The sequence below is a fragment of the Dipodomys ordii genome, unplaced genomic scaffold (assembly GCF_000151885.1).
Source record: "Dipodomys ordii isolate 6190 unplaced genomic scaffold, Dord_2.0 Scaffold92, whole genome shotgun sequence".
Lineage (NCBI taxonomy): Eukaryota > Metazoa > Chordata > Mammalia > Rodentia > Heteromyidae > Dipodomys > Dipodomys ordii.
In genome coordinates this window covers 2684230-2711489 of record NW_012267308.1, presented here as the reverse complement: position 1 = coordinate 2711489, position 27260 = coordinate 2684230, and the positions used below count along the sequence as shown (strand labels likewise).

The 27260-nt window shown below is 47.2% G+C and overlaps 2 protein-coding genes across 2 annotated transcripts in view; one reads left to right on the top strand and one right to left on the bottom strand.

Moving 5' to 3' along the window:
• The window catches only part of Gpatch1 (G patch domain containing 1), a 30500-nt gene extending 15837 nt beyond the window's left edge, over positions 1 to 14663 (bottom strand). Inside the window, exons 1-9 of the mRNA XM_013026161.1 lie at positions 14584 to 14663; positions 10943 to 11077; positions 10338 to 10423; positions 8291 to 8451; positions 7509 to 7606; positions 5920 to 5978; positions 4832 to 5074; positions 3567 to 3714; positions 568 to 647 (exon numbers count right to left, since the gene is read on the bottom strand). Of these exons, the coding sequence (XP_012881615.1) occupies positions 568 to 647; positions 3567 to 3714; positions 4832 to 5074; positions 5920 to 5978; positions 7509 to 7606; positions 8291 to 8451; positions 10338 to 10423; positions 10943 to 11077; positions 14584 to 14650 (1077 nt within the window). The 5' untranslated portion in view covers positions 14651 to 14663. The remainder of the gene's footprint in view (positions 1 to 567; positions 648 to 3566; positions 3715 to 4831; positions 5075 to 5919; positions 5979 to 7508; positions 7607 to 8290; positions 8452 to 10337; positions 10424 to 10942; positions 11078 to 14583) is intronic.
• Positions 14664 to 17234: 2571 nt separating this feature from the next.
• Positions 17235 to 27260, top strand: part of Rhpn2 (rhophilin, Rho GTPase binding protein 2) — a 58343-nt gene continuing 48317 nt past the window's right edge. Inside the window, exon 1 of the mRNA XM_013026160.1 lies at positions 17235 to 17314. Within this exon, the coding sequence (XP_012881614.1) occupies positions 17246 to 17314 (69 nt within the window). The 5' untranslated portion in view covers positions 17235 to 17245. The remainder of the gene's footprint in view (positions 17315 to 27260) is intronic.

Sequence of the window (27260 nt, the reverse complement as noted above, 5' to 3'; positions counted from 1 at the left end):
AATCCTCAGACCTCAGTCTCCTCAATACATAGGAAATTACAAGTGTGAGATATCAGCTTCTTATCTTTTCCTTCCTTCCTTCCTTCTTCCTTCCTTCCTTCCTTCCTTCTTTCCTTCCTTTCTTTCTGCCTCAGGTTGTTGCTTGGCTTTTCTTGCTCAAGGCTGGTGCTCTACCACTTGAGTCTATACCTCCACTTTCAGCTTTTCTGCTGCCTATTTGAAGTTAAGAATCTCTTGGATTTGTCTGCCTATGCTGGCTTTTTTCTTTTTTCTTTTTTTTGCCAGTCCTGGGGCTTGAACTCAGGACCTGGGCACTGTCCCTGAGCCTCTCTGCTTAAGGCTAGCACTCTACCACTTGAGCCACAGCGCCACTTCCAGCTTTTTCTGCTTATGTGGTACTGAGGAATTGAACCTAGGGCTTCATGCACATAAGGCAAGAACTCTACCACTAAGCCACATTCCCAGACCCTTATCTTTTCAATTAATATAGTAACTGACATTACATAGCAGCACATGTTTTAAGCCCCACACTAGTTTAAAACATTTTTAATATAAAGGTTTTCTTACTTTCTTAAAAGATAAACGTTTAGAAGCCAAGGAAAATCCATCCAAAATTTTGCCAATGTAGCGAAGATCTTTCTCTGGTTCTATAAAATGATGTCACCGATTAATTGCCAACGTTGAGAACAATAAGGGTAAGACCAAAGATATAAATAGTACTTGACATGAGTGATGTCACTCCAAGGGCACAGTACCAGGGTGACAGAATGGTAGGCAAAGCCCTCACACCTCTATTGACACAATGACTTATGACCCTGCCCACAGCACTCTCCGCTGCTTAGCTGTCCAGACAGGAAGCCATGGCTGGCTTTCCAAGACAAGTACTTCCACAGTCTCTCTCTCTCTCTCTCTCTCTCTCTCTCTTTCTCTCTCTCTCCTTTCTGGTTCTGGGGCATGAACTCTGGGCTTAGACACTGTTCTTGAACTTTTATGTTCAAGGCTAGTGCTCTAGCACTTGAGCCACAGCTCCACTTCCAGCTTTTTTTTTTTTCTGGTCGTGGGGGCTGAACTCTGGGCCTGGGCACTCTCCCTCAGCTCTTCAGCTCAAGGCTAGTGCTCTACCACTTGAGCCACAGCGCCACTTCCGGCTTTTTTCTGCTTATGTGGTGCTGAGGAATCAAATCCAGGGCCTCATGCATGCAAGGCAAGCGCTCTACCACTGAGCCACCTTCCCAGCCCCAAATTCCAGCTTTTTGTTGTTAACTGTAGATAAGAGTCTCACATTCTTTCCTGCCTAGGCTGGCTTTGAACTGTGATCCTTAGATCTCAGTCTCCTAAGTAGTTAAGATGATAGGTGGGAGCTAGCACCCAACTTCCTCAATGTATCATTATAAAAAAGGACCCTAGTACCTGTGGCGTAAAAGCTTTCAAGAAAAACTACACAGAGGTTAAGTATGGACAAAAATAAAAACCATAGCTGTAAAAATCACTTCTCACACTTCATGAAAAACCTCCTAAGGGAGGTCCCTCCTGTTGCTTAGCAACCATCCAAATAAAACACAAAAGATAACCCACAACTGGGGCAGCCCGTAATCTAATCCATGACAAATTAAATGTGCCTCTGTCTTTTACAAATGAAATTCTAGCAGGTGATAAAGATCACAAAGGTAGGAAACTGAATAACCAGTGCCCTCTGGCTGGCTCAAAGCAGGAAGACTGGGCACTGGCCATGGAGACAAACCCAAGAACAAAGGTCCTATAATCCAAGCACTTCCTGAACAGATGGCTATGTCAGCAGTCTATACAGTAAGCCTATAACAGGTTTTTGTTTTTGCTAAAAGCACTAATGCTCTACTTGGCCCATGAATTAATGAAAAGCAGGGTTGAAATTAGACATCTCAGAGCTAGGCAATGGTGGCTCATGACTGTCATCCTGGCTACCTCAGGAGGCTGAGATTTGAGGATCAAGTTTTGAAGCCAGAAAAATCTAAGACACTCTTATTTCCAATGAACCAGCAAAAAGCTATAAGTGGAGCTGTGGCTCAAGAAGTAAAGTACCAGCCTGGAGTGAAAAACTTAAGGAAATCACCTAGGCCCTGAGTTCAAGGCCTAACAAATGTACAAAAGAAAAAAAAAGGAAAACTACATAGTTCAGACTACAGATGTGCTGGGTGCTGGTCACTCATGCCTGTAATCCTAGCTTCTCAGAAGGCTGAGATCTGAGGATCACAGTTCAAAGCCAGTCCGGGCAGGAAAAACCATGAAACTCTTATCTCCAATAAACTACCAGAACACCAGAAGTGGCCCTGTGGTTCTAGTGGTAGAGCGCTAGCCTTGAGCTGAAGAGCTGAGGGACAGCGCCCAGGCCCAGAGTTCAAGTCCCATAACTAACAACAACAACAACAAAAGACTACAGATGTTTGTCCCTGGGGGCAGGAAGAAAGGCAGCTGCAGGAGATGGGCCACCACATGGCAGGACCAAGGGATGAAGGCTTACAGATAGCAAAGGAGGGAGTACTCAGACTTTATTGGGGAGAGGTAGGAGCCAGGATATAGATTATCATAGGGTCCAGGATATAGAATACCAGCAAGATTTAGCTTTAAAGGCAGATTTAAACTTCTCTGGTATTTTTTTTTTGGGGGGGGTCCGGTCGTGGGGCCTGAACTCTGGGCCTGGGCGCTGTCCCTCAGCTCTTCAGCTCAAAGCTATCGCTCTACCACTTGAGCCACAGAGCCACTTCTAGCTTTTTTCTTTTTGCTTATGTGGTGTTGAGGAATCGAACCCAGGGTCTCAGGCATGCAAGGCAAGTGCTCTACCACTGAGCCACCTTCCAAGCCCTAAACTTCTCTGTTTTTGTTGTTGCTGTTGTTGTTGTTGTTGTGTGTTTGGTCCTGGGGTTAGAGCTTTTTTGCTCAAGCCTTGTACTCTACCATTTGAGCCACAGCTCCACTTTCAGTTTTGGGGGTTTTTTTGTTTCGTGCCTAACTGGAGATAAAGAGTCTCATGGGTTTTCCTGCCCTAATTGGCTGAGATCTCAGCCTCTCAAGTAGCTAGAATTACAGGTGTGAGCTACCAGCACCTGGCCTACACCTGTTATACACAGTATTAACTCTTTTTTTTCTTTCTCTCTCCCTCTTTTTTTTTTTTTTTTGTTGTGGGGCTTTAACTCTGGGCCTGGGCACTGTCCCTGAGCTCTTTAGCTCAAGGCAAGCACTCTACTGCTTGAGCCACAACAACACTTCTGGTTTTCTGGTGGCTTAGTAAGAGATACAAGTCTCACAGACTTTTCCTGCTCTGGCTAGCTTTGAACTGCAATCCTTAGATCTTAGCCTCCTGAATAGCTAGGATTACAGGCTCGAGCCACCGGCGTCCGGCACAGTATTAACTCTTATGAGATTGACCTATTGCCAGTCATTTAGGTAATGAATTCAGGATGCTTTGCCGGTGGTATAACTAATGTAATTAATGATTAACATGTACTAGTAGAGACATCAATCTTATCAGTTCTTTCTTCCTGAGATTCTGACACTTAGTCCTACCACTGGGTACAGCCTTCTGGAATTACCTCTTTGATTTTTGTATTGCCTGGGCGCTGTCCAGCCATAAAGCCCATCACCAGGTTCCTCATCCTTCAAAACTGTGTCATACTTAGACAGAGTTTCTGTGGCATAGATATCATCATCTTCCTCTTCCAGGGCACCTACACCAAAAGCCTGCAAAAATAAAATAAAATAAGGTTTCAGCTGGGCACCAGTGAGTGGCTCACACCTATAACCCTAACTAGTCAGAAGGCAGAGATCTAGGGATCGTGATTCAAAGCCAGCCAGAGCAAGAAAGTCTGTGAGACTCTTTTCTGCAAGTAAGCACCGAAAAAGCCAGAAATGGAGCTGTGGCTCAAGTGGTAGAGGCCAGCCTTGGGTGAAAAAGCTCAGGGATAGTGCCTACACTCTGAACTCAAGTGCCAAGACCAGCAGTAAATAAATAAATCAAAATAAGGTTTCAGACTGAGTGATTACTGGATCTAGGGTATAAATCACTGAAAGATAAAGTTACTTTAAGAAGGTGACTGAAGGGCTAGGAAGGTGGCTTGGTGGTAGCGTGCTTGCCTAGCATGCATGAAGCCCTGGGTTCAATTCCTTAGTGCCACATTAACAGAAAAAGCTGGAAGTGGTGCTGTGGTTCAAGTGGTAGAGTGCTAGCCTTGAATCTAAGAAGCTCAGGGACAGTGCCTAGGCTGAGTTCAAGCCCCAGGACCGGCAAAAAGAAAAAAGAAAAAAATAATGAACGTGATTGAAGCAGGAAGATGGTGGCTCACACCATTAATTTTAGCTACTAAGGAGGCTGAGATCTGAGGATTGAGGTTCAAACCTAGCCTGGGTAAGAAAGTTTGTGACACTTATCTCCAATAAATTACCAAAAAGCCAGAAGGAGAAGTGTGGCTCAAGTGGCAGAGTGCCAGACTTCAGTGAAAAATCTAAGGAACCAGTGCCAAGGCCTGAGTTCAAGTTCCAGTGCTGGCATATATGTGTGCGCATATACACATACACACATAAGCACACACAAAAGAATGTGAAAGCAGTCCTCACACTGAGAACACACAAACTCTACCAAGAACATCCCCACAGAGTCTCTGCAGTTCATTCGTAAAATCAGGAGAGGGTGCTTTATGAGCCTTTCCAAATGACCCTACGATTCATACCCATATGAACATATGGAACACTCAAGTCGTTCCATATTCTGTGAATGCATTCCTAGAGGGGTCAGAGTGTACGTGGGAAGCACCATCATTTGTCAGGGACTCCAGCCTTAAAAAAACAGAAACACTTTTACCTGGCCTGAAATTCCCAATTTTCTTCCTTTATTCGGTTCAACGTCTCCAATAAGATGACCGGCCCCCTCAGAGCCTCCACCAAAGAGATTAAAATGCTCCCTTGAACTTCCAAACAGTGCTTGGTGGGGATCCAGGCCCTTGTAAGCCAGTCCGTGGACATTATCTTTGGGTGTGAAATCCACAGGGGTGACGTCTTTAGGGGCAAAGGTCACATTATCAGGCAAGTAGTCATCGTCTTCGTCCTGTTTCCGGTGTGTAAAATGGGATTAAGGTGAGTGTATAGCACAGAGAGATAAACTGTGAGATTATTTTAAAATACGGTGATTAATCCCAAACAGAACAATTATCAAGCTTGCATCTATGCTGTTATAAATGACTAAAGCATGTCCCTGAACAAATGATACAAACACAAACAACTCCACTTTAAGAATCTGAATGAACAGGTGACTCATGCCTGAAATCCCAGTTACTCAGGAGGCTGAGACCTGAGGATCATAGTTCCCAGCCTGTCGGGGCAGAGAAAGCCTGTGATACTCTTCTCTCCCATTAAAACCAACAAAAAAGTCTGAAGCAGCTGTGGCTCAAGTGATAAAGTGCTAATCTTTCTTTTTTTTTTTTTTTGCAAGTCCTGGGGCTTGAACTCAGGGCCTGGGCTCTGTCCCTGAGCCTTTCTGTGCTCAAGGCTGGCACTCTACCACTTGAGCCACAGTGCCACTTCTGGCATTTTCTGTTTATGTGGAACTGAGGAATGGAACTCAGGGCTTCATGCATGCAAGGCAAGCACTCTACCACTAAGCCACATTCCCAGCCCTAGAGTGCTAAGAGTGCTAATCTTGAGTGAAAAATACAAGAGAAGGAAGAGAGAGAGAGAGAGAGAATCTGAGCAGGTTGAGGCTTTAGCTCAGAGGCAGTACAATATGTGGCATGCATGAGGTACTTGGTTCAATTTGTGCGCCCCCTCCCCTCTCCCCGACCTGATGCTGTTGCAGAAAAAAACATTAACTGACATAACATGGGCATGGGATCAATTGGTATCAATGGGCCCTCCTAACGTGTCACAATCACAAAGTAACTGCTGAAGTGATACCTCAGAGCCTTCAGAGTCTCCAGGGGGTAAGGCACAGCCGTAGATTTTTACTCCAGGATCTATAAAAGAGGTTGCAAAGGCATTAGTCATGAGTGACCAGACCTATGGACATTTTACAGGGACACAGGGCTGCAGAGGTCAGAGATGGGTCACCAGGAGACTCCCATCCCAGGCCTTGCCCCACCCACACAGACAACAATACTGTGTTGTTCTAATACTATGGAGAATTCCAAGGAAATCACACTGCCCTAAAACACTATATGCAGTTGGACACTGGTGGCTCACACCTGTAATCCTGGCTATTCGGGATGCTGAGATCTGAGGATCACAGTTCAAAGCCATCTGAAGCAAGAAGAGTCTATGAGACTCTCCTATCTCCAACGAACCAGCAAAAAAAAAAGTTGGAAAAGGAGCTGTGGGTTGAGGGGTAGAAACATCTGCCTTGAATGAAAAAACTAAGACAGAACTCAGGCCTACAGTATACAGTACTAGCACCAAAAGTAAATAAAGTTTTGAAACATACATATCTCATTGACCTAGCAATTCTGCCTCTAGAAACATGCAACCATTAGCTGGGCACCGGTGGCTCACGCCTGTAATCCTAGTTACTCAGGAGGCTGAGATCTGAGAATCGTGGTTCAAAGCCAGCCCGGGCAGGAAAGACCGAGAGACTCCTATCTCCAATAAACCACTAGAAAACCGGAAGTGGCGCTGTAGCTCAAGTGGTAGAGCGCTTGCCTTGAGCTGAAGAGCTGAGGGACAGCACCCAGGCCCAGAGTTCAAGCCCCATGACTGACAAAAAAAAAAAAGAAACATGCAACCATTAAAGAGTAGGCTATAAGCTGGGTATCATGACTGTAATCCTAGCTACTTGGGAGGCTGAAGTCAGAGCAGCCCAGAGAAGTCCCCATCTCCATGGAGGTAAGCTGGATGCAACAATGCACACCTGTAATCCCACTAACAATGAGAAGAAGTGGATAGCACATCCAGGCAAGACAGACCCTATATAAAAAACAATCAGCAAAAAACTAGGCTGGGCCTGGTGCAGTGGCATGCGCCTGTAATCCCAGCTACTCAGAAGGCTGAGCCCAGAGGATAGCTTGAGTCCAGGAGTTCTGGGCTGCAGTGTGCTATGCCGATCGGGTGTCTGCACTAAGTTTGGCATCAATAGGGTGACCTCCCAGGAGCGGGGGAACACTAGGTTGCCTAAGGAGGAGTGAACTGGCCCAGGTCGGAAAAAACTAGGCTGGGAGCATTGTCATATCAAGGGGTAAAGTGCCAGTGTAGCAGGTATAAGGGCCCTGAGTTCAAATCCCAATACCGAAGAAAATTAAAAAAGAAAGAAACAAAAAGGAGAAGAAAGAGAACAAAGAGGAGAAGAGGAGGAGGAGGAGGGAGAGGAGGAGGAGGAAGAGAAGGACTATAAGAGGGAGTTGGAGCCAAGCACATGTTAATCCCAGTACTTGGGAGGCAAAAGCAGGAGGATGAAAAAGTCCAAGTCAGCATGAGCTACACAGAGAGACCTTATCTCACAAAACACACGCACAAACATGCTATAGAATTAAATTAGTAATGGTCTGTAGACATACCAGGTTTTTGTCTGCGTGGCCTTCTCTTGACTCGAGGACCAACTCCTTGTCCTTCCTTCCAACCCATTTTTCTTAGCAATTCAAACCCAACAGATAACCTAGGAGACCAAGGTAGGCATTGGACATGAACTTCTTTTACAAGGCCAGCAGTAGCAGCAGCAGGAAGCAAGTGGCATCTGCTTCTGGTCTCATCTTATCTGGGCTCACCCATCCCCCATGTCACACTGCTGTGACACAGCAGGTGTAGCCACAGCTCCCTGAGCTTGGGCACCGATGAGCTGGGAAGTTCATCAAAAATCTCTCCCAGGCCTTTGGACAGTCCCTATCTAGCATGTGTCTTGGGCCAATCTGAGGCTGCCACATCAGGCCACATCCTACCACAAGCCCCCTGGAAGAGAACAGAGAGGTGTGGGGAAAGAAAAGGTAGAATGAGATAGGGAACCCCAGCAGCTGGCCAGGCCAGAGGCTGGGGCTCCTAAGCCCTTTAATAAGGATACCTTAAGACCTCTTGGGCAAAAGCCCCTTTATGTCAACTTCTAGTCTAGGAAAGATTCTCTTGGCTTGCTGTCAATCAACTCCAAGGTAAGACATTACACACATAAACACACACACACACACACACACACACACACACACACACACACACACACACACACACAAACTCTCCTCACTTAGGAAAGATTCTCTTGGCTTGCTGTCAATCAACTCCAAGGTAAGACATTACACACATAAACACACACACACACACACACACACACACACACAGAGCAAACTCTCCTCACTTTGCTGGTGTTACGAAGTCATCGAGCAGAGTGGCTCCAGGAATGGGGGCTGTTGCAGCTACCAGTTGCCTGGCTTTTTCTTGGATTCTGTCTTTGGTTTTGGAAGCAAAATCATCTGTGGTGACAATTGCTTTAGGTGCTATCCCAAATTCACTAAGATCCTTCAAAAGAAAGAATGCACACAGAATTCCATTATTTGGAGGGATGATGTGTCACATGGGTTTCTTTTTCTTTTCTTTTTTATTGGGGGACAGGGGGCGGCGGGCGGCGGTGCCTAACCTGGGACTTGAACTCAGAGCCTGGGTGTCATCTCTGAGGTTGTTTTTTTTTTCTTTTTTCAAGGCTGGCCCTCTGCAACTTGGGCCACAGCTCCACTTCCAGGGTTTTGGTACTTAACTGGAGATAGGAGTTTTACAGACTTTCCTGCCTGGGCTGGATTTGAACCTATATCCTGACATCTCAGATTCCTGAGTAGCTATGTTTACAAGCATGAGCCACCGGCACCTGGCAAGTTTTGTTTTTTTAAAAAACAAATCAGCCGGGCCCTGGTGGCTCACACCTGTAATCATAGCTACTCAGGAAGCTGAGATCTGAGGATCATGGTTCAAAGCCAGCCCAGGCAGGAATGTCTGTGAGACTCTTATCTCCAATAAACCACTGGAAAACCAGAAGTGGCGATAGAGCGCTTTCCTTGAGCAGAAGAGCACAGGGACAGCGCCCAGTCCCAGAGTTCAAGCACCACTATTGACCAAAAAAAAAAAATCAATGGCTGGGAATGTAGCTTAGTGGTAGAATGCTTGATTAGCATGCATAAAACCCTAGGTTTGATTCCTTAGTACCTCAGTACTTTACCACTTGACTGTGGGTCAAGTGGTAAAGTGCTAGCCCTGAGCAAAAGAAGCTCAGGGACAGTGCCTGAGCTGAAGAGCACAGGGACAGCACCCAGGCCCTGAGTTCAAGCCCTAGGACAGGCAAAAAAAAAAAAAAAAATCAAGTCAGGCCCTGGTGGCTAACACCTATAATCCTAGCTAGTCACAGGAAGCTGATCTAAGGATTATGGTTCAAAGCCAGCCTCGGCAGGAAAGTCACTGAGCCTCTTATCTCCAATGAACCATCAGAAAATTGGAAGTGGCACTGTAATAGAGCACTAGCTAGCCTTGAGGGAAAAATGCTCAGGGATAGCACCCATGCTCTGAATTTAAGCCCCACAACCAAGAACAACAAAAATAAATAAATAAAATTAAAAAAAAAAAATCAAGGAGCCGGGTACCAGTGGCTCAGGAGGCTGAGATCTGAGGATTGCAGTTCAAAGCCAGCCTATGCAGAAAAGTTCCTATGAGACTCTCCACTTAACCACTCAAAAATGAGAAGTGGTGCCCTGGCTCAAGTAGTAGAACACTAGCTCAGGGGCAGTGCTCAGGTCCTAAGTTCAAGCCCCACAACCAATCATAACAACAGGGGCTGGGAAGGTGGCTCAGTGGTAGAGCGCTTGCCTTGCATGCATGAGGCCCTGGGTTCGATTCCTCAGCACCACATAAGCAAAAAAAAAAAAGCCAGAAGTGGCACTGTGGCTCCAGTGGTAGAGTGCTAACCTTGAGCTGAAGAGCTGAGGGACAGTGCCCAGGCCCAGAGTTCAAGTCCCATGACCGACAAAAAAAAAAAAAAAGCCAGAAGTGGCACTGTGGCTCCAGTGGTAGAGTGCTAACCTTGAGCTGAGTGCTGAGGGACAGTGCCCAGGCCCAGAGTTCAAGCCCCACAACTGACCAAAAAAAGGGCAAGTTTGATGGACGCTAGTGACTCATGCTTGTAATCCTAGCTACTCAGGAGGCTGAGATCTGAGAATCAAGGTTCAAAGCCAGCCCTGGCAGGAAAGTCCATGAGACATTTATCTTTAATTAACCACTAGAAAACCAGAAGAGTCTGCTGTGACTCAAAGTGGTTAGAGCCCTAGCCTTGAGCAAAAGAACTCAAAGACAGAGCCCAGGCCTTGAGTTCAAGCTCCATGACTGACCAAAAAAAAAAAAGGAGTCAAGTTTTACATATCTACCTCTTCATCCATAAAATCTTCAGGTCCAAGGACAGATTTGTCTGCTCTGTTCTGTCGTGAAGACACAAAGGTTGAGGGTGTCCATCCTAGAAAGAAAGTAGTTCAGAATTTTACAATCCAATATAGCATTCTAGTTTCTGACTAGGCCACTAAGTAACATGCTGGGACTTGAAACTCAGCTACTGCCCATCTTGCTGTGTGGTGGACATCAATCACTTCACATCTGCTCACATTAGTCCCTCCCACCAGCGGACACAGCTCAGTGCACACCCAGAGGTTTCCTCTCAACTATTAAGAAATAAGCTGGCAGCAATGGTGGCTCACACCTGTCATCCTAGCTACTCAAAAGGCTGCAGTCTGAAGATCAAGGTTTGAACCTAGCATATCTTCAATTAATCAGCAAAAAAAAAACAGAAGTAGAGTTGTGGTTCAAGTGGAAGCGCACCAGCTTTGAGCAAAAGAAGCTAAGTAACTGCACAAAGCCTTAAGTTTAAGCCCCAGTACTAACATAAAGGGGGGAGGGGAGGAGATGGGAGGGGTTGGAATCATAGGTATTTCAACCATTTGCTCTGGCAGTAGAACAGTTGCTAGTGGGAAAATCTTACCTTCTTTAGAGCCAACGGTATTGAAGTACCCAGCAGAGAAGCCACCACTAAAGGCTCCATGGAACCGTTTATACCTTCCTTTTTCATCTCTTACTGTCTGGTCCTGAAGAGGAATGGGTTTCTTTGGCCTTTCACCTGGAAATAAAATAAATAAACAAACCATTTTGTTGTTTAAAAAACACTTAAACATAAGTTGGGCACAGTAGCTCCCACTTGTAATCCTAGCTACTTGGGAGGCTGAGATCTGAGGATGGAGATTTGAAGCCAGCCTGGGTAGACAAATCTGTGAGACTCTCATCTCCAATTAACCAGCAAAGTGGAGGTGTGGCTCAATTACTAGAGTACCAACCTTGAGCAAAAAAAGAAAACCCAGTCAGGCGCTGGTGGTTCATGCCTGTAATCCTAGCTACTAAAGATACTGATATCTGAGGATCACAGTTTGATGCTAGCCCAGGCAGAAAAGTCTCAGTGAGACTATTATCTCCAATTAACCACTCAGAAACCAAAGTGGCACTGTGGCTCAAGTAGTAGAGAGCTAGCCTTGAGCACAAACAGGCTCATGGGCCTTGAGTTCAAGCCCCACAACAGACAACAAAACAAAACTCAGAACATTTTTAAAAAGCCAAGTGAGAGCTCCGGGCCTTGAATTAAAGTTACAGTACTGAAAGAATGAGGACAGAACTTTTATTGAAATGCTCATAAAAAAGTATTTTTGCCATGGGCTGGAAATGTGACTTAGTGGTAGAGTGCTTGTCTAGTGTACATGAAGCCCTGGGTTCGATTCCTCAGTACCATATATACAGAAAAAACCAGACACGGCACTGTGGTTCAAGTGGTAGAGTGCTAGCCTTGAGCAAAAGAAGTTCAAGGACAGTGCCCAGGCCCTGAGTTCAAGTGCCAGGACTAGCAAAAAAAAAAAAAAAAGGCATTTTTTGCCAGGCACTGGTAGTTCACACATGTAATCCTAGCTACTCAAGAGGCTGAGATATTAGGGTTGAGGTTTGAAGCTAGCCCAGGCAGGAAAGTCCGAGAAACTCTAACCTCTAATAAACTACAAAAAACAATCAGAAGTAGAGCTGTGGCTCAAGTGGTAGAGTGCTAGCCTTGAGCAAAAGCTTAGGGACAGTGCCCCGGCCCTGAGTTTAAGCCCGGTACTGGCACCTCCCCCTCCTCCCCCTCCCCCAAAAAAGATTCTTAGTTCAATATTGTTTAACTGAAAGTAAATTTTTTTTTTGGTAGGTTGTGGGGCTTGAACTCTGGGCCTGGGCTCTGTCCCTCAGCTCTTCAGCTCAAGGCTAGTGCTCTATTACTTGAGCCACAGTGCCACTTCTGGTTTTCAGGTGGTTTATTGGAGATAAGAGTGTCACAGACTTTCCTGCCCATTCTGGCTTTGAACCATGAACCTCAGATCTCAGCCTCCTGAGTAGCTAGGATTAGAGGCGTGAGCCACTGGTACCTGGTTTGAAAGTAAATTTATCCCATTTACTCCACAATAATTAACTATCCTATGAAGCAGGTTTTCTTTTCTTTTAATGTTTATTAGCATACATTAATATTAATAATACAGTAGGGTTTCATTGTGAAATTTCCAACAATGTAGAAACTAAAAGTAAAGGAATGTCCAGTTTTCTGGTGCTAACGAGTTCTCCCTTGTAGCTTGGGAAGGTTTAGGTCATTTCTGGCCATGGAAACAACAGCAGGGCGATAAAGGGTTGCTTTTGAAGACTAGGAGCTTTGAGGTCAAATTCTCCTCCTTTACTTACTTTTGTGGTCTTGGACAAATTACTTAATCTCTCAAAGGCGTAGCTTCCATTACTGTAACTTTAGGATGCAAGAAATTCAGCATGGCTTAGAAATGCAGTACACACACACACTCCACTTCTGCCTGTGTGCCTGGCATGAATACTCAGGTAAGGCAGGGTTTCTCAGCTATATGGACAGTTTGTGCTGAATAATTCCTTGTTGTGAGATGTGCTGGGGGCTGGAAGATAGTTCAGAACACTGCTGATCTACAACACTAGATGTCTGTAGCATGCCTCCCTCCCACCCACCCATAAGTCTGATACAAAGATGTCTGCAGACACTGCCCATTGTCGCCAGCTGAGAATGACTGGTTTAAAATAAAAGAAGGTGGGTCCTGCCAGTACAATACTGGTTTTGCCATTCTCTATGTACTCTTGATCTAGAAGGAGATCCAGAGACATCTCAGTGTAACAGGTGGCTATAAGATGATGACGGTCAACCACTCCCCACAGGGCACCTAAGGAGAAGGCACCATCTCTAACCACAGTGCTAGGGGAAAAAAATCATAAGAAGAGGTGGCATTTTAACCAGACTCTGTTGTAATTACTGCTACTAATAACAACTAATTCCTTCCTTATCAGGGATATGATAAATTAAATCATGAAGGTACTCATTAAGTACCTTCCCTGAGGTCCACAGTTAATAAGCACAAAGAAAAACCAGATCTCAACTCTGGTCTCCAAGCCAGGTATGGTACCCACAATGTTCCCTTTCTTATTTGCTGATCAAATGTTTACTGAAGGAATCACCAGTGGCTCATGCCTGTAATACTAACCACTCAGGATCCTGAAATCTGAAGTTCAAATCCAGTCTGGGCAGACAAATCCTTGAGACTCTTGTCTCCAATTGACCAGCAAAAAGCTGGAAGTAAAAACATATAACTCAAAGTGGGAGATTATCAGCCTTCAGCAATAAAGCTGAGGGACAGTGCCCAAGTCCTGAGTTCAAACCCCAGAACCAGCAAAACAAAAACAAAAACACGTATCATATATGACATATTATGCATACATATGTTACATCTATACTCTTTAGTATATCTATAGCCAGGCGTGATGGTGTACCCCTCCAATCCCAAACAATCTGAAAGATGAGACAGGCCAGCCTGCACTACATGGTGAAGCCCTATTTCAAAGAACAACAAAGTCAATCTCCTTATCATGCCAGGACACAGCCCCTGTTTGACCCCTGTGACAACTATGATATTTTTTTTTTCTGGCACCATCTTTTCCACCCTCACCAATCCTGTCTATCCCTCTCTTTGCCAAACTGCCCCTCCCTTGAGTATCCCCTCCATCCCGTATCTTTGCAGGCCAATTTTTCTTGTGGGCTGGTCCTGGGGCTTGAACTCAGGGCCTGGGGCGCTGTTCCTGAGCTTTTTCAAAACTCAAGGCTAGAGATCTACCACTTGAGCCACAGCTACACTTCTGGGCTGGGCTGTGTGTGTGTGTGTATGTGTGTGTGAGATCTACCACTTGAGCCACAGCTACACTTCTGGGCTGTGTGTGTGTAAGTGGAGGTAAGACTCTCACAGATTTTCCTGCACAGGCTGGTTTCGAACCACGATCCTCAGATCTAGCTTCCTGAGTAGCTCCAGCACTCGGCTCCAAAGCCATCTTTCGCCCCTTCGTTTCCAGTTTGAGGGCACACGTCCTCTTTCCTCGGGGGCGGGGAAATGGGGGTGTCTTGGGGAAGAAGCTGCTGACCATCCCCGGCTCACACAACCACCATTTTTCTGGGTCTCTGATCCCCAACTTCCAGAACAGCCAGCAAACCCGAGAGAGCAGAGCGAGCTGTACCGACAGCACCCCCGGCCGCCTCCCTCCAGACCCTGCCCGCACCTTCTTCCAGGGGCTCTAGGCCCGTGCCATAGCTGACCAGGTCCTCGTCGCTGTCTGCCGCCGCCATCCTGGCCTCTTCCGGGCCCCGCCCCTTCGCTACGGGGGCCGACGGCGGTCAAAAGACGTCACAGTTTTTCTCCTCCGCGAACCCAAAGGATGCTTTTAAGTTTAGTGAGTTTGTCTGAGTGTCTATCCTAGTTCTGTTTAAAAGGTCCAGTGGGAAGTGAGTTCCTTGGGAGAGCTCTCTCCCTGAGCTTTGTTTTACGTATTTTATTTTCTTATGGCTAGTACTATTTGTGCCACAACTCCACGTCTGGCTTTTTCTGGGTAGTTATTTGGTAACAAGAGTTTATATAGACTTTTCTGCTTAGGCTGGTTTTGACCTTTGATCCTCAGATCGCATCCTCCTGTATAGATAGGATTACAGTTATGGTTACTCTGTCTATCTGTCTGTCTCTGATATAGATTTTTGGTGATGCAGGCTGGCCTTGAACTCGGAATCTCCTGCCCTCATCCTTACAGAAGGCTGAAATTCATAGGTGTACACGGCCATGCCCAGCTTCTGCCGGTTCTTAGAATAGCCCTCTATGAAAACGTCTTTTCTAGAAAGTTTTACAGACTAACGTAGGGATGAGAGACTTTATGTTTTTACTCATTTATTTATTTCCAACATTGACTTGGTTATTACTGTTGTATTATAAAAATTTCGAACAGGGGCTGGGAAGGTGGCTCCGTGGCAGAGCGCTTGCCTTGCATGCCTGAGGCCCTGGGTTCGATTCCTCAGTACCACATAAAGAAAAAAGCTGAAAGTGGCACCGTGGCTCTGTGGTAGAGCGCTAGCCTTGAGCTGAAGAGCTGAGGGACAGCGCCCAGGCCCAGAGTTCAGGCCCCACGACTGGACCCCCCCCCCAAAAAAAAATTTCGAACAACCCCTAATACACTTTAAAAAAAAAAAGCGGTATGGTGTGTTTTAGCCGCAGCCTTCACTGAGATGGCCAAATTCAACTACACAAAGGAGTCCCTTGGTGGGAAGGGGTCAAAGTAACGGCGGATCTCAATGGGGAAGCAGCATGGCCTCCTGAGCCAGGGCCTCCAAGCTCCCAACGAACGGTTCAGCCAGGCATTCGCCCTAGAGGACCATACTGTAGTGGGATGGAGTGGAGGCTGGCATAAACCCTGGCTCCACCGCCCTAGCCTCTCTTGAACTCAATGTCGGCCTGCTTGTCCCTGAGCTTTTCTCCTCAAAGCTGGTGCTCTACTCCTGTGCCGCAGCTCCACTTGTAGCTTTTTGCTGGTTCATTGGAGATAAAGACTCTCACAGACTTTCTTGCTTAGGCTGGTTTCGAACCTTGGTCCTTCAATCTCAAGCCTCCAGATTACAGTTGTAATGCCTCAACCAAATTTTCTTCCCAGTAATCTCGACCAGCTTGAAAAATCATAGGATCCCATTTTACAGTCGAGAAAACTAAAGTTGGAGTTGGCATCCACCCAGTCCCTCGGGCACAAACCCGGTTCCTGCCAGAGGAAGGTGGCCCCTTTCTCCAGAACCCCCAAAGGCTCCCATGGGATCCGCCTAACCCCAACTTTGGAAGTCAACCAGCCAGCCAGGACGTTCGATGGCGCAGGTCCCCATGGTCCCTTTTCCTGCCCCGTGGACCCAGTGTTTGTTGTCCCCAGACATGTCCGTCAGGGTGGGTCCTGGTCCCCCAAATTTCCACACTTCTGGAGCGCGAGATCTTGATTTTACTGCACCCTGTGGCACCGTGGCTCCCACAGGACCAACACCACCAAGATCATAGGTTCCGGGAGGACGAGGAGGGCGCCCAGCCACCCGTCTCAGATCTCCCAGCAGCGGGGCGATGGCGGAGGGGTTTGGACAGACCCCACGGAGAATGCGAAGCCGAGGTCGGAGACTTCTGTGGGCGGGGCTTCAGGGATTGGTTTGGGACTAGAGTGAGGGCGTGACTTCGGCGAATGGGCGTGGCTAAGAGGGCGGAGTCTCGGTAGGAGGGGCGGGGCTCCCATGCCCGGCGTACAGCGAAGTTAGGGGGTGGAGAAGCCGGGCTCCAAGACTGGAAGACTTGCCCTAGAGCGAGTTTAGGAGTTGAGCTTCAAAGCCCCGAGACTTCGCCTGGGAGGGGCTAGGGGCTTGGTCTCAGAGGGTGTGGAATTGAGCTCCAGGGCTCGGTGGCTGGACCTGAGGCTGGGAGGAGGCCTCAGTGGCTCCCTGGCGCCAAGACTTGGCCTGGGGCGGGGGATGAGGGCGTGGCCTCGTGGCTAAGGCGGGGCTCCCTGGTTTAGCCTACCGCCCGATACGGGCGTGGCCTTTTGGTGGGCGGGGTTACGAGGCTCTCTTGCTTGCCCTCGAGCTGCGGGGAGGGCGTGGTATTCACAGTGGGCGGGACTACAGAGCTCTTAGGCTTGGCCTCGGGCTACGTGTGGGGCGTGGTATCTGCGGTGGGCGGAGCCACAGGGCTCCCAGGCTAGGCCTCGTGGGGGCGTGGCCTCGTGGATGGGGCGGGGCTTCAGGCCTCGCGGGCTCGGACTGGGGCGGGGCTGGAAGGTGGCGGCGCGGGCGGGCGGGGGGCGGGTCCTGGCGCCCTCTGGGGCGCTGGGGCGGCCTCGTCGCCTCAGTCCAGCCCTCGGCGCCAGCGCTGCCAGCATGACCGACGCGCTGCTGCCCGCGGCTCCCCGGCGGCTGGAGAAGGAAGGGGATGACTACTTTCGGAAGGTGGGGTGACTTGGTGCGGGGGTGCGCCCTTCTTCTCCTCCGCAGGTGGCGGAGGGGGCTGTAGGAGCGCGCGGCCCCGGCGGGTCGGCCAGGCCGCAGGGACGATGGAGGGGGCGCGCAGGGCTGGGGCGGATCCCGCTGAGGACAAGTCGGGGGTGGCTGAGGTACAGGTGGCAGCGAGGTGCGCGGGGCTCCTCCCTACGCGGAGGATGGGGGTTCTGGAGAGGTTACTCCGGGTCGTCCAGTTTGTCCATCCCGCCCGCGTGCTTCGAGAAAGGACCCAGGCAGGGATGCTTGGGGGGGGGCGGCCGCCGGCGTGCTTGGCCTGACGGTGTGACCCCCCCAGCCCAGCCCAGCTTCCAGTGGACCGTGAGGATGGTGAGGAAACGACCACCCCAAGACGGGTTGGCGTTCTCTGAGTTGCTTTTTTTTCTTTTTAAGGAGTGAGGGGAAAAGCCCTTAGGTGGAAGGGGACCTCGGGTCCTGCCGGCCTAAGCTGGTCCCAGGCTACTCAGGAGGGCTCCCCTCTCTCCGGGTCACTGTCGGTTCTGCTGCACGCTCACCACTGTCCACCCCCAACACACACTTTGGGGGTGACAGTCCCATAAAAGAGAACCCACCCCCACCTCCCCCTGCCCGCGTCCGGTGGGGGCGCTGGGATTGCTTCACAGGTGGCAGGCAGCAAGGGGCTGGGTTATTAGGAAGCTTTCCAGCTGGGGACGATCACAGGGACACCTGCCACATCTTTCTTCTTGCAAATTCCCAGGGTGTCTAAAAATAGCCTTGGGAACTTGGCTCAGGGGTCACTGGGTGGGTTGTAAGCTTTTTTTTTTTCATTTTTTTATAACAGGTGTGATCACCCAGCGCACCAGTGCGTAATTGTCAATAGGGAAGTGAAACTCCTCTCAGGACAATCAATTCTTAATTGTTCTGAGCCCTTGTAAAATGCCCTTGGCGTCTTCCTCCTTCCCTGGTGACACTGACTACTTTGTTCTTTGGCTTACTGATAGACTGGAGGAGAATCTACAAATAACAGGTGGAGACCAAGTGGAGAAAAAAAAAGGCAAAAAAAAATTTTTTTTTTTTTGCTGCTCTTTTGTTGCTCTTAGTATATTTATATAAGCTCATTTTGAAGTATATTTAAGTTCAAAGATGCCATCATGGAATTACAGGATTATAACTTCTAATTATGTGGGGCTTGGGACACAGGATCACAAGGCCTTGGGATTGGCAGAAAGAAGCTTGGCCCGGGATTCTCAAAGATGTTCATTCCATGGCCCAGGGCCTGACTGCCACCCCCACAAAATTGCTTTGTGGCCTCCAAGTTGCTGCAAACTCTTTGCTGGGACTTAATAGTCTCTTTAGACTGTCATTTCTAACAGGTGGCTTTGTGAATCTATGGAAGCATCTGGGCTTGGGGTGGGAGGGATACAAAGGAAAGCAAGCAAGGAAGAATCACACCTCTGTAGATGCTGGTCCCAAACCTTCCAGAATCAGTTTCCTGGGTTGTGAGTCCCAAAAGAGGATGACACAGGATGCATAGCTGGGTGTTTTTGTCCGTACCGGGGGTTGAACTCAGGGCCTTGTGCTCTTACTTGGCTTTTTTGCTCGAGACCGGTGGCTCTACCACTTAAGCCACAGCTCCATTTCTGCCTGTGTATTTATTTGCTGGTTAATTGGAGGTGGAGTTTCCTGGACTTTCTTGCCTGCCTGGCTTTGAAACTGGATTCCCAGATCTCAGTCTCCAGAGTAGCTAGGATGATAGACATGAGCTGGGTGGGTTTTTAAATTTTTTATTTTTATTTTTTTAATGCAATTTCTCTGCTAGTGGATAAAAGCAAAATATCACCAATCACTGTTTTTCAATTAGAAGCCTCTATTTAGCAAATGAGACCTGGGAACAAATGTTGTGCTATGTCTAAGTTATACCAACCCAAAGATGGGTTTTGATGTGAGGGAAATAAGTGTAGAATCTTGTTTTTTTGGGGGGAGGGTCCGGTCATGGAGCCTGAACTCTGGGCCTGGGTGCTGTCCCTCAGCTCTTCAGCTCAAGGCTAGCGCTCTACCACTTGAGCCACAGCGCTACTTCCGGTTTTTTTCTTTTCTTCTTTTTTTTTTTTTTTTGCTTATGTGGTGCTGAGGAATCGAACCCAGGACCTCAGGCATGCAAGGCAAGCACTCTATCACTGAGCCACCTTCCCAGCCCCTAGAATCTTGTCTTGATGACCTGATTGAGTTTGACACAAGACAGGTGGGTTTTATTTGGGGGAGGGAAGAACATTTTGATTGGAAGGAACAGTTTGGGCTAAAGGCTTGGGATTGTGGGTGCTTGCTCCCACCTAGGCTATGCTGGTGGGAGTGCCGAGTTAATATTTCATGTTTAAACATCGGTGCTCTGGAAGTGTAAATGTGAGGTTTGGATCAGAGAAAGGTGTGTGTGTGGTGAATGTATGTGTGTAAATGCATGCGTGTGTCAGTATCTGGGTTGAACTCAGGGCCCGGGTGCTGTCCCTTAGCATTTTCTGCTCAAGGCTCAACGCTGCCACTTGAGCCACAGCTCTATTTTTGGCTTTTTTTTTCTTTTTTTTTGGTGGCTTATTGGAGATAAATGTCTCACGGACTTTTCTGCCCAGGCTGGCTTTGAATCTTGATTCTCAGACCTCAGCCTCCTGAAAAGCTAGGATTAGAGACATGAGCCACTGGCACCAGGCTAGAGAGTACTTTTTTTTTTTTTTTTTGGTCGGTCATGAGGCTTGAACTCTGGGCTTGGGTGCTGTCTCTGTGCTCTTCAGCTCAAGGTGAGTGCTCTACCGCTTGAGCCACAGCGCCACTTCCGGTTTTCTAGTAGTTTATTGGAGATAAGAGTCTCACAGAGTTTCCTGCCCAGGCTGGCTTTGAACCGTGATCCTCAGATCTCAGTCTCCTGAGGAGCTAGGATTCCAGGTGTGAGCCACCACGGGCGCCCAGAGAGAGTACATTTTGACAGCTGAGTGGACTATAAGTGTGGGGGTGGTGGAGAAATAATGGAGGGGATAGGGTGGAATGGGCCAGGTAGGAATTGGGAGGATTTGATGTTTGGTAGCCCCTACAAGGTTTGCCCTTCTAACTCCCATACTGAATGCTGGTTTAAAACCTGGACCACCCATCCTTCAGGCAATGTCAGCATTGCCTGGGCTACTGGTCTTTCCCATTAGTTGCACCCTTGACTCAGACCAGGGTCCAGATGAAGGCAGTATTCCCAGTGAGGAAGTTGGAATGATGAGACCTGGATAAAGGCTGAGTTTGGAGGGACAGGAAGAACTGTTGGGATGGAATGGGGGGAGGGGTGGGCACAGGTGGATTATCCCCTCTGGAAGAAGATAGGAATACAGAAGAGAGAAAGAAGCTTGGGTATATTTCTCTCTGTGTGTTTATTTGCTTATTTTAGGGTTATTTGGCAGTCCTGGAGTATTTGTTTTTGTTTTTACAGGGTTATTTGATTCACAGTTGTGGAGTTTGAATTCAGGGACTTGCAATTACTATGCAGAAATTCTCACTTGAAGCATGCCTCCAGCCCTATTTTTCAATATGTGTGTGTGTGTGTGTGTGCATGTGTGTGCGTGTGTGTGTGCATGTGTGTTGGCACTAGGATGAATTCAGGGCCTGGGCACTGTCCCTTAATTTTTTATTATTACTATTTTTTTTTTCACTGAAAGCTGGTGCTGTACCACTTGAGCCATACCTCCACTTCTGGCTTTTTCTGGTTAATTGGAGATAAGAGTTTCCAGTTTTAGTCGTCAGATCTCAGCCTCTTGAGTAACCAAGTTTACAGGTGTGACCTATCACACTAGTCTTAATAGTCATTTCTGATGAAGTCAAGCTTCTATTTTCCCTCTCCTTCCACAGTTCTTGAAAATTCCATACTACTCCATTCGAAAACTGCTTATGGAATGACAGCTCTGTGTCTGACTTCTGTTAGTGTCTGAGACACCCTCACCCACATGGCTTCAAGCAGGCCAGGCAAGTGCTCTACCACTGAGCTAGAGCGCCAGTGTTTGACCCTGCAGTGCAGGGCATGCCTCTTGTCCTGGATGTTTTGTTCAAATAGGGAAGGCTTGAAAAGTAGCCAGCTTGTTTGTTTTAGCTCACTGAGGCGAGGGAGAAATAGGGTAGTTCCACAGACCATGTTCGAACTGTGTTTTGTGTGACTTGAACACAAAATGAAACCTAATTGCCCAAAGTCCCTTATGCCAGCTGGCCCTGGACAAACTAATAGAGAATATGTCAGGTCTTTATTCAAAGCAGGTCTTTTGGGATTGTGTAGGACTTGGCTATACAGAATTAAAGGATGAACTAGCTCCTGCTCTGATGGGGACACCCCCCCCTCTAATTCCCACCCCTCACCCAGTCCTGTTTTCTGTTTATGTATTTGTCTTACAAACCTTAATCTCTTCTCCCTTCCTCCTTCTTCCCCCCTGGCTCTCCCTCTGAAAGGACTCTGAAATTCTCTGAAATTTTCTGATTTATCAGTTAATCGTGTCTTACATCTTTTTCTGGCTTTTTGCTGTATTTTTCTCAAACTTTTTAAGTGCATAAATGGGTTGTTTGTAGAGAGTACTTCTTTCTTAGAGGACAATTACAACCAGAACTCTTCCCTGCCCTCATCCCATTTTTGAAGGTGTTGGTTCTGCCCTTTAGTTAAGTGTGTAGCCATTTATGCTTCCTAGAGGTTGTATTTTGTGAGCTGATCCTTTCTCTGAGGCTCCCCTGGGGCTGTAGTTCTAAATCCTCCTAGAAAACTTGTTCTTGGCCTTGGAAAAACCTAGCTGAGGAAAACAAAACAAAAAAACCTGAAGGGGAAGAGCTTTAGTTTATAGAAGGAGATACTCAGTACAAAGTATACTATTGTCCCTTGTTATCTCTCTGCTCCTTCATCCTTAGGGAGCACCAGTGTCCCTAAATGAATTTAGCTCCCCATTGTTTTTAGTCAAGAACTGGAGAAGTTATTTGTTGTTCTCACTAACGGATTGGCTGGACCGGGCCTCAAGGTTCATTGTCTCCCGGTTTATGGCCTCTGTTTACTCTGTGCTTTTGGGAGGCTCCAGCACCAAAGGAAGGAGGAAAATTCCTCTCTTCTCCCCTCCCCTGCCTCCTCTTTTACCCCCTCCTACCTCCCCTTCTCTTCTCTACTTCCCTTCCCCCCTCCACTTCCTCCCTTTCTCTTTCTCCCCTCGTCCCCCTTCCCCTCTCTTTTTTTCCTTTTTGAACCCAGAATCTCCTCCTAGTCCTCTCTTTGCTTCCTTCATCTTGGGAATTTTGTTTTCTCTTCCATTCCTTTCCTCCTCTTCACTTCCCTTCTCTCTCCTTTTTCCCCTCCCTCCTTCCCTTTTTTCCCTCCCTCCCTCCCTCCCTTCCTTGCTTCCTTCCATTTTTTGTGTCATAGACTAGCTTAAACTCCAGGCCTAGAAACTATATTCTTAACCTTTCATATAAGGCTAGCACTTTACCACTTGAGCCACAGTTCCACTTCTAGCTTTTTGGTGGTTTACTGGAGATAAGAGTCACACAAACTTAACTGTTCAGGCTGGCTTTGTGCTACAATCCTCAGATCTCAGCCTCTTGAGTAGCTAGGATGACAGGCAATGAGCCACGGAATCTGGCTAGGGGTTTGATTTCATGCTGGACTCCATGTGAGTTCTGAGTGAGCACAACTTCCCTTGGAGGGTGTATATCTCTGCTGTACTAGGGGGCTATTTGGACATTAGAACCTGGGTCCTTTCTCAGGTGAGGAGGATTGCAAGTGGTGGTTGGTGATCCTATCCCTACCCCCTACCCCTGACTCTGGATATCTCACCATAGTTTAAGCCATGTTTCCAAAGGCCAAGCAGGACTCAGGCTGACCGTGGATTTGGGGAGGGTCCAGCTGTACTGGTGCATACTAATCCCCCCCACATCTCCTGTTGTGGGATTTCTGCCAGGAGGAGTCCCCAGGCAGAAACAGAATTTTCAGGGTGACTCAGAGGAGAGTCAGTTTGATGAGCTGTAACACTGTAAATGTCCCTTGTTTCCTGGGGCTGTTTGGAGAGTGGCCAAGACACCTGATGTTGCTGGGCATGAGCCCAATCCACACTTCCTCCTTTTGGCACAGATACTGGAGACTCTGGACACAAAGGTTGCCAAAGTACAGTGGGGCTGCAGATGTGCCTCAGCCAGAGGCAGAGAGGGTTGCAGGGGGGACCCAGAAGGGGATGAGTGATGTGTCTCTGGCTTTCCAATGAGACTCACAGAGTGCAGCAAGGACCATGGACCTTTGGAAAACTTCCAGGTTTCAATTTTACTTGTAAGAAGAGAAAATGGCAGGCGATCCAAACCACCTCAGGTGGCTTAGTTTTTCTTTCCTGTTGTGTGCATTGCACAGGTAACATAAGTGATGATGAAAAAGCTAACCCAGGAAAGGTCATGGGCAAATACCACTACCCCACCCCACATAGACATGCTATTGGTTTAAGTACGGTGTACATCCAGTCTGCTGGGATAAGCAGGTCATTGGCTGGGTCTGTAAACATATGTGTGGGTGTGTGAATATAAACACATACACATCAGCATATAGTGTATATGTGTGTGTATGATATTGAGACTTGAACTCAGAGCTTCTTGCTTGCTTAGCTTTTTTGCCCAAGTGGCACTTTGCCACGTGAATCACAACTCCACTTTGAGCTTTTTTTCTCCATCATTCCTGAGGCTTGAACTCAAGATATGGCACTGGCCCTAAACTAAGCTTTTGTGTTCAAGGCTAGTGCTCTACCATTTTCTTTTCTTCTTTTTTTTTTTTTTTGGGCGGGGGGGCATCGGTTATGGGGCTAGAACTCTGGGCCTAAGCACTGTCCCTCCGCTCTTCAGCTCAAGGCGAGAGCTCTACCACTTCAGCCATAGCACCACTTGTAGTTTTCTGGTGGTTAATTGGAGATAAGAGTCTCACAGGCTTCCATGCTTGGGCTGGCTTTGAACCAAGATCCTCAAAACTCAACTTCCTTCATAGCTAGGATTACAGGTATGAGCTACCAGTGCCCAGTTCTCATTTACCTTTTTTTGCCTAAGGCTGTGGAGCTCTACCACTTGAGTAATAGCTCCACTTCTGTCTTTTGATGGTTAATTGGAGCTAAGTGTCTCTTACAGACTTGTCTGCTTGCACTAGCTTTGAACCATAATCCTCAGACCTTAGCTTCCTGAGTAGCTGGGATTACAGGCATGAACTACTAGTGCCTAGAGTGTAAATCTATTTAAATCAAATTGATTTTGGTGATTCCAGGTATAGTGTGAGGTACAGTTATTCAGGCTGGTGAAAAATGATGGTGATTGACACATGGTGGTTGTCTCTGCTGCTATCTAGAACTTGCTGGTAAGAGCCTGTAGTTAAAGGTTATGGCTGAGAGTTGATTTGTGTGTGGAGATGGATTGAAATGCTGGAAGGAGGCAGGAAGAACTAGATTCCTTTCATGGAACCTGCACCAAATCTTATCTGTGCAAGGACATGCAGGTATGGATTGCAGAGACATTGCAAGCTCTGTGTGTGTGCACACGTGTGCACACACGCGCTCGCGCACACACACATGTGATGCTACTGGGGCTTGAACTCAGGGCCTGGATATTATCCCTTAGCAATATGCCTCAGGGCTGGTAATCTACCACTTGAGCTACAACTCCACTGCCTGATTTTTGGTGGTTAATTGGAGATAAGTCTCAGGGACTCTCCTGCCCAGGGATCCTTTATACCTCACTCTTTTGAGTAGCTAGTATTACAGATGTGAACCACCATACCTGGCTTATTTTTGTGCTTTTTGGTTGACAGCCCAAGGTAACCCATAAACAATTCTGGTTTCCAGTGTTTGAGAGTTGAGTTGCAAAACCAGGAAGAGATAAGACAGAAAAATATGTTTTGTAACTAAAAACACCAGTTAAGCTGGGTAAGGTGGCACACTCCCATAATCCTAGCAACTCTAGGCAAGAAGATGGCCAATTTGAGACCAGCCTGGGCTGTACACTGACATTGTGACTCCAAAAATCCCCCTCCCCCCAAGAAAAGCAACATCATCATCAAAATACTGTCTGTTATTTACTGGTGGCTCATGCCTATAATCCTAGCTACTCAAAAGGCTGAGATCTGAGGATCACAGTTTGAAGCCAGCCTAAGCAGGAAAGTCTGAGACTCTTATATACAATTAACTACCAAAAATCAGGAAGTAGAGCTGTGGCTCAAGTGGTAGAGTATCAGCCTTGAGTATAATTGCATAGGGATAGTGCTCAGGTTGTGAGTTTAAGCCCTAGGACTCACACACACGCATAACTGGTCACCTTGTACTCAGTTTTACTACATCTCAAACATATACTTTGCCCTCAAATTTGCTAGAAACACAACTACATTTGTGGATCATATCTTTGGTCATGTGGATGAAAGCTCCACCTGGTTTCGAGGTAAAAGAGGGGGAGGGGAGGGGGGCCCCACAAGATTGGCAAGGTGTCTGCCTTTCAGTGTCAATCTGCACAGGAATCTCTCTGAGATGGAATCACATGGACTTTTCTGCTCAGGCTGGCCTTGAACTGTGATCTTCCAGCTCTCAGCCTCCTGAGTAGCTAGCATGACGATGGCATGGGCCATTAGTGCCCACAAAGACTTGTGACTCAGCCCTTGCTTCTCTTAGTGTTAGCTGTCGACAACCTTTTCACAGTGTGAGGTTGAAATGCCCAAAGTTAGTCCATCAAAGGAACTAAATAGACAATTTGTGTGTATGGGATCAGAATTCACTTCATGGTAGATCTTTGTTTGCCATTGGTGACTCTGATTCTCCAGCCAGGTTGTTGTAACGGTTTCCCTGATCCTTGGTGCAAATCTTTGCTCTAGTATTAAAAGAAGCCAAGTGCCAGAGCTCACGCCTGTAATCATATCTACTCAGGCGACTGAGATCAGAGGATCATGATTCAAAGCCAGACCAGGCAAGAAAGTCTGATACTCTTCAGTGAACCACCAAAAAGCTGGAAGAAGAGGTGTAGCTCAAGTGGTAGAATGCCACCCTTGAGCGGAAGGAGCTAAGTGACAACACCCAAACCCTGAGTTCATGCCTTAGTACTGGTACACACACACAAGTTGCAGAGGTGTAAGAGTTGATCTAGAAGCTTCTTGCTTAGGTATTGGGGTCTGATTAATGGGGTCTAGTTGCTGAAGATAGAGAAGTGGGGTGTGTGTGTATGTGCACATGTATGTGTGTGTATGTATGCCCAGACAGTGTCTTCTCCAAGTAAAGGACCCCTTATCTACTTTCCAGTGAGCTACCAGCTGACTTAAAGCCCCAGAGGATGCTAGGGAACCTTCCTGGCAGTGTTAATTTTCTAACAACCTTCTGGGTGTTCTTACTGTCCCCACCAAGGCCCAGCCCTCCTACCTGTCTGTAAGAAGTCATATAGTGGGGCTGGGAAGGTGGCTCAAGTGGTAGAGTGCTAGCCTTGAGCTGAAGAGCTGAGGGACAGCACCCAGGCTCAGAGTTCAGGCCCCACTGCTGACAAAAACCAAACCAAAACAAAAAAAAAAGAAGTCATATAGTTTTGGGCTCACTTATCTAGTCCAGTCCTATCTAATCCTTAGTCTCTCTGTGACTAATCTAGAAATTTGACACTTCCCTCCCCCTGTCCATGGGCTGTTCATGGCAGACTGATTCCAGAAATTGGTAAAGAGTAAGAGCAGGAAACAGAAATAGTTCTTAACCATGGGCTAGAATGGCTGCTTATCTGAGCTTTGGAAAAGTACATAAAGGAATTAGTTATTAATGTTCTTTTGTGAAAAGTAATCTCTACATAGGTGAGCCATGGAATTCTGCATCACTTTGAACCAGCCCTGCGTAGTACTTTCTATAAGTGGGAGAGGAAAAAGGCCATAATTTTAGCTCTATGATATTAAATTAGATTCACGATGAGG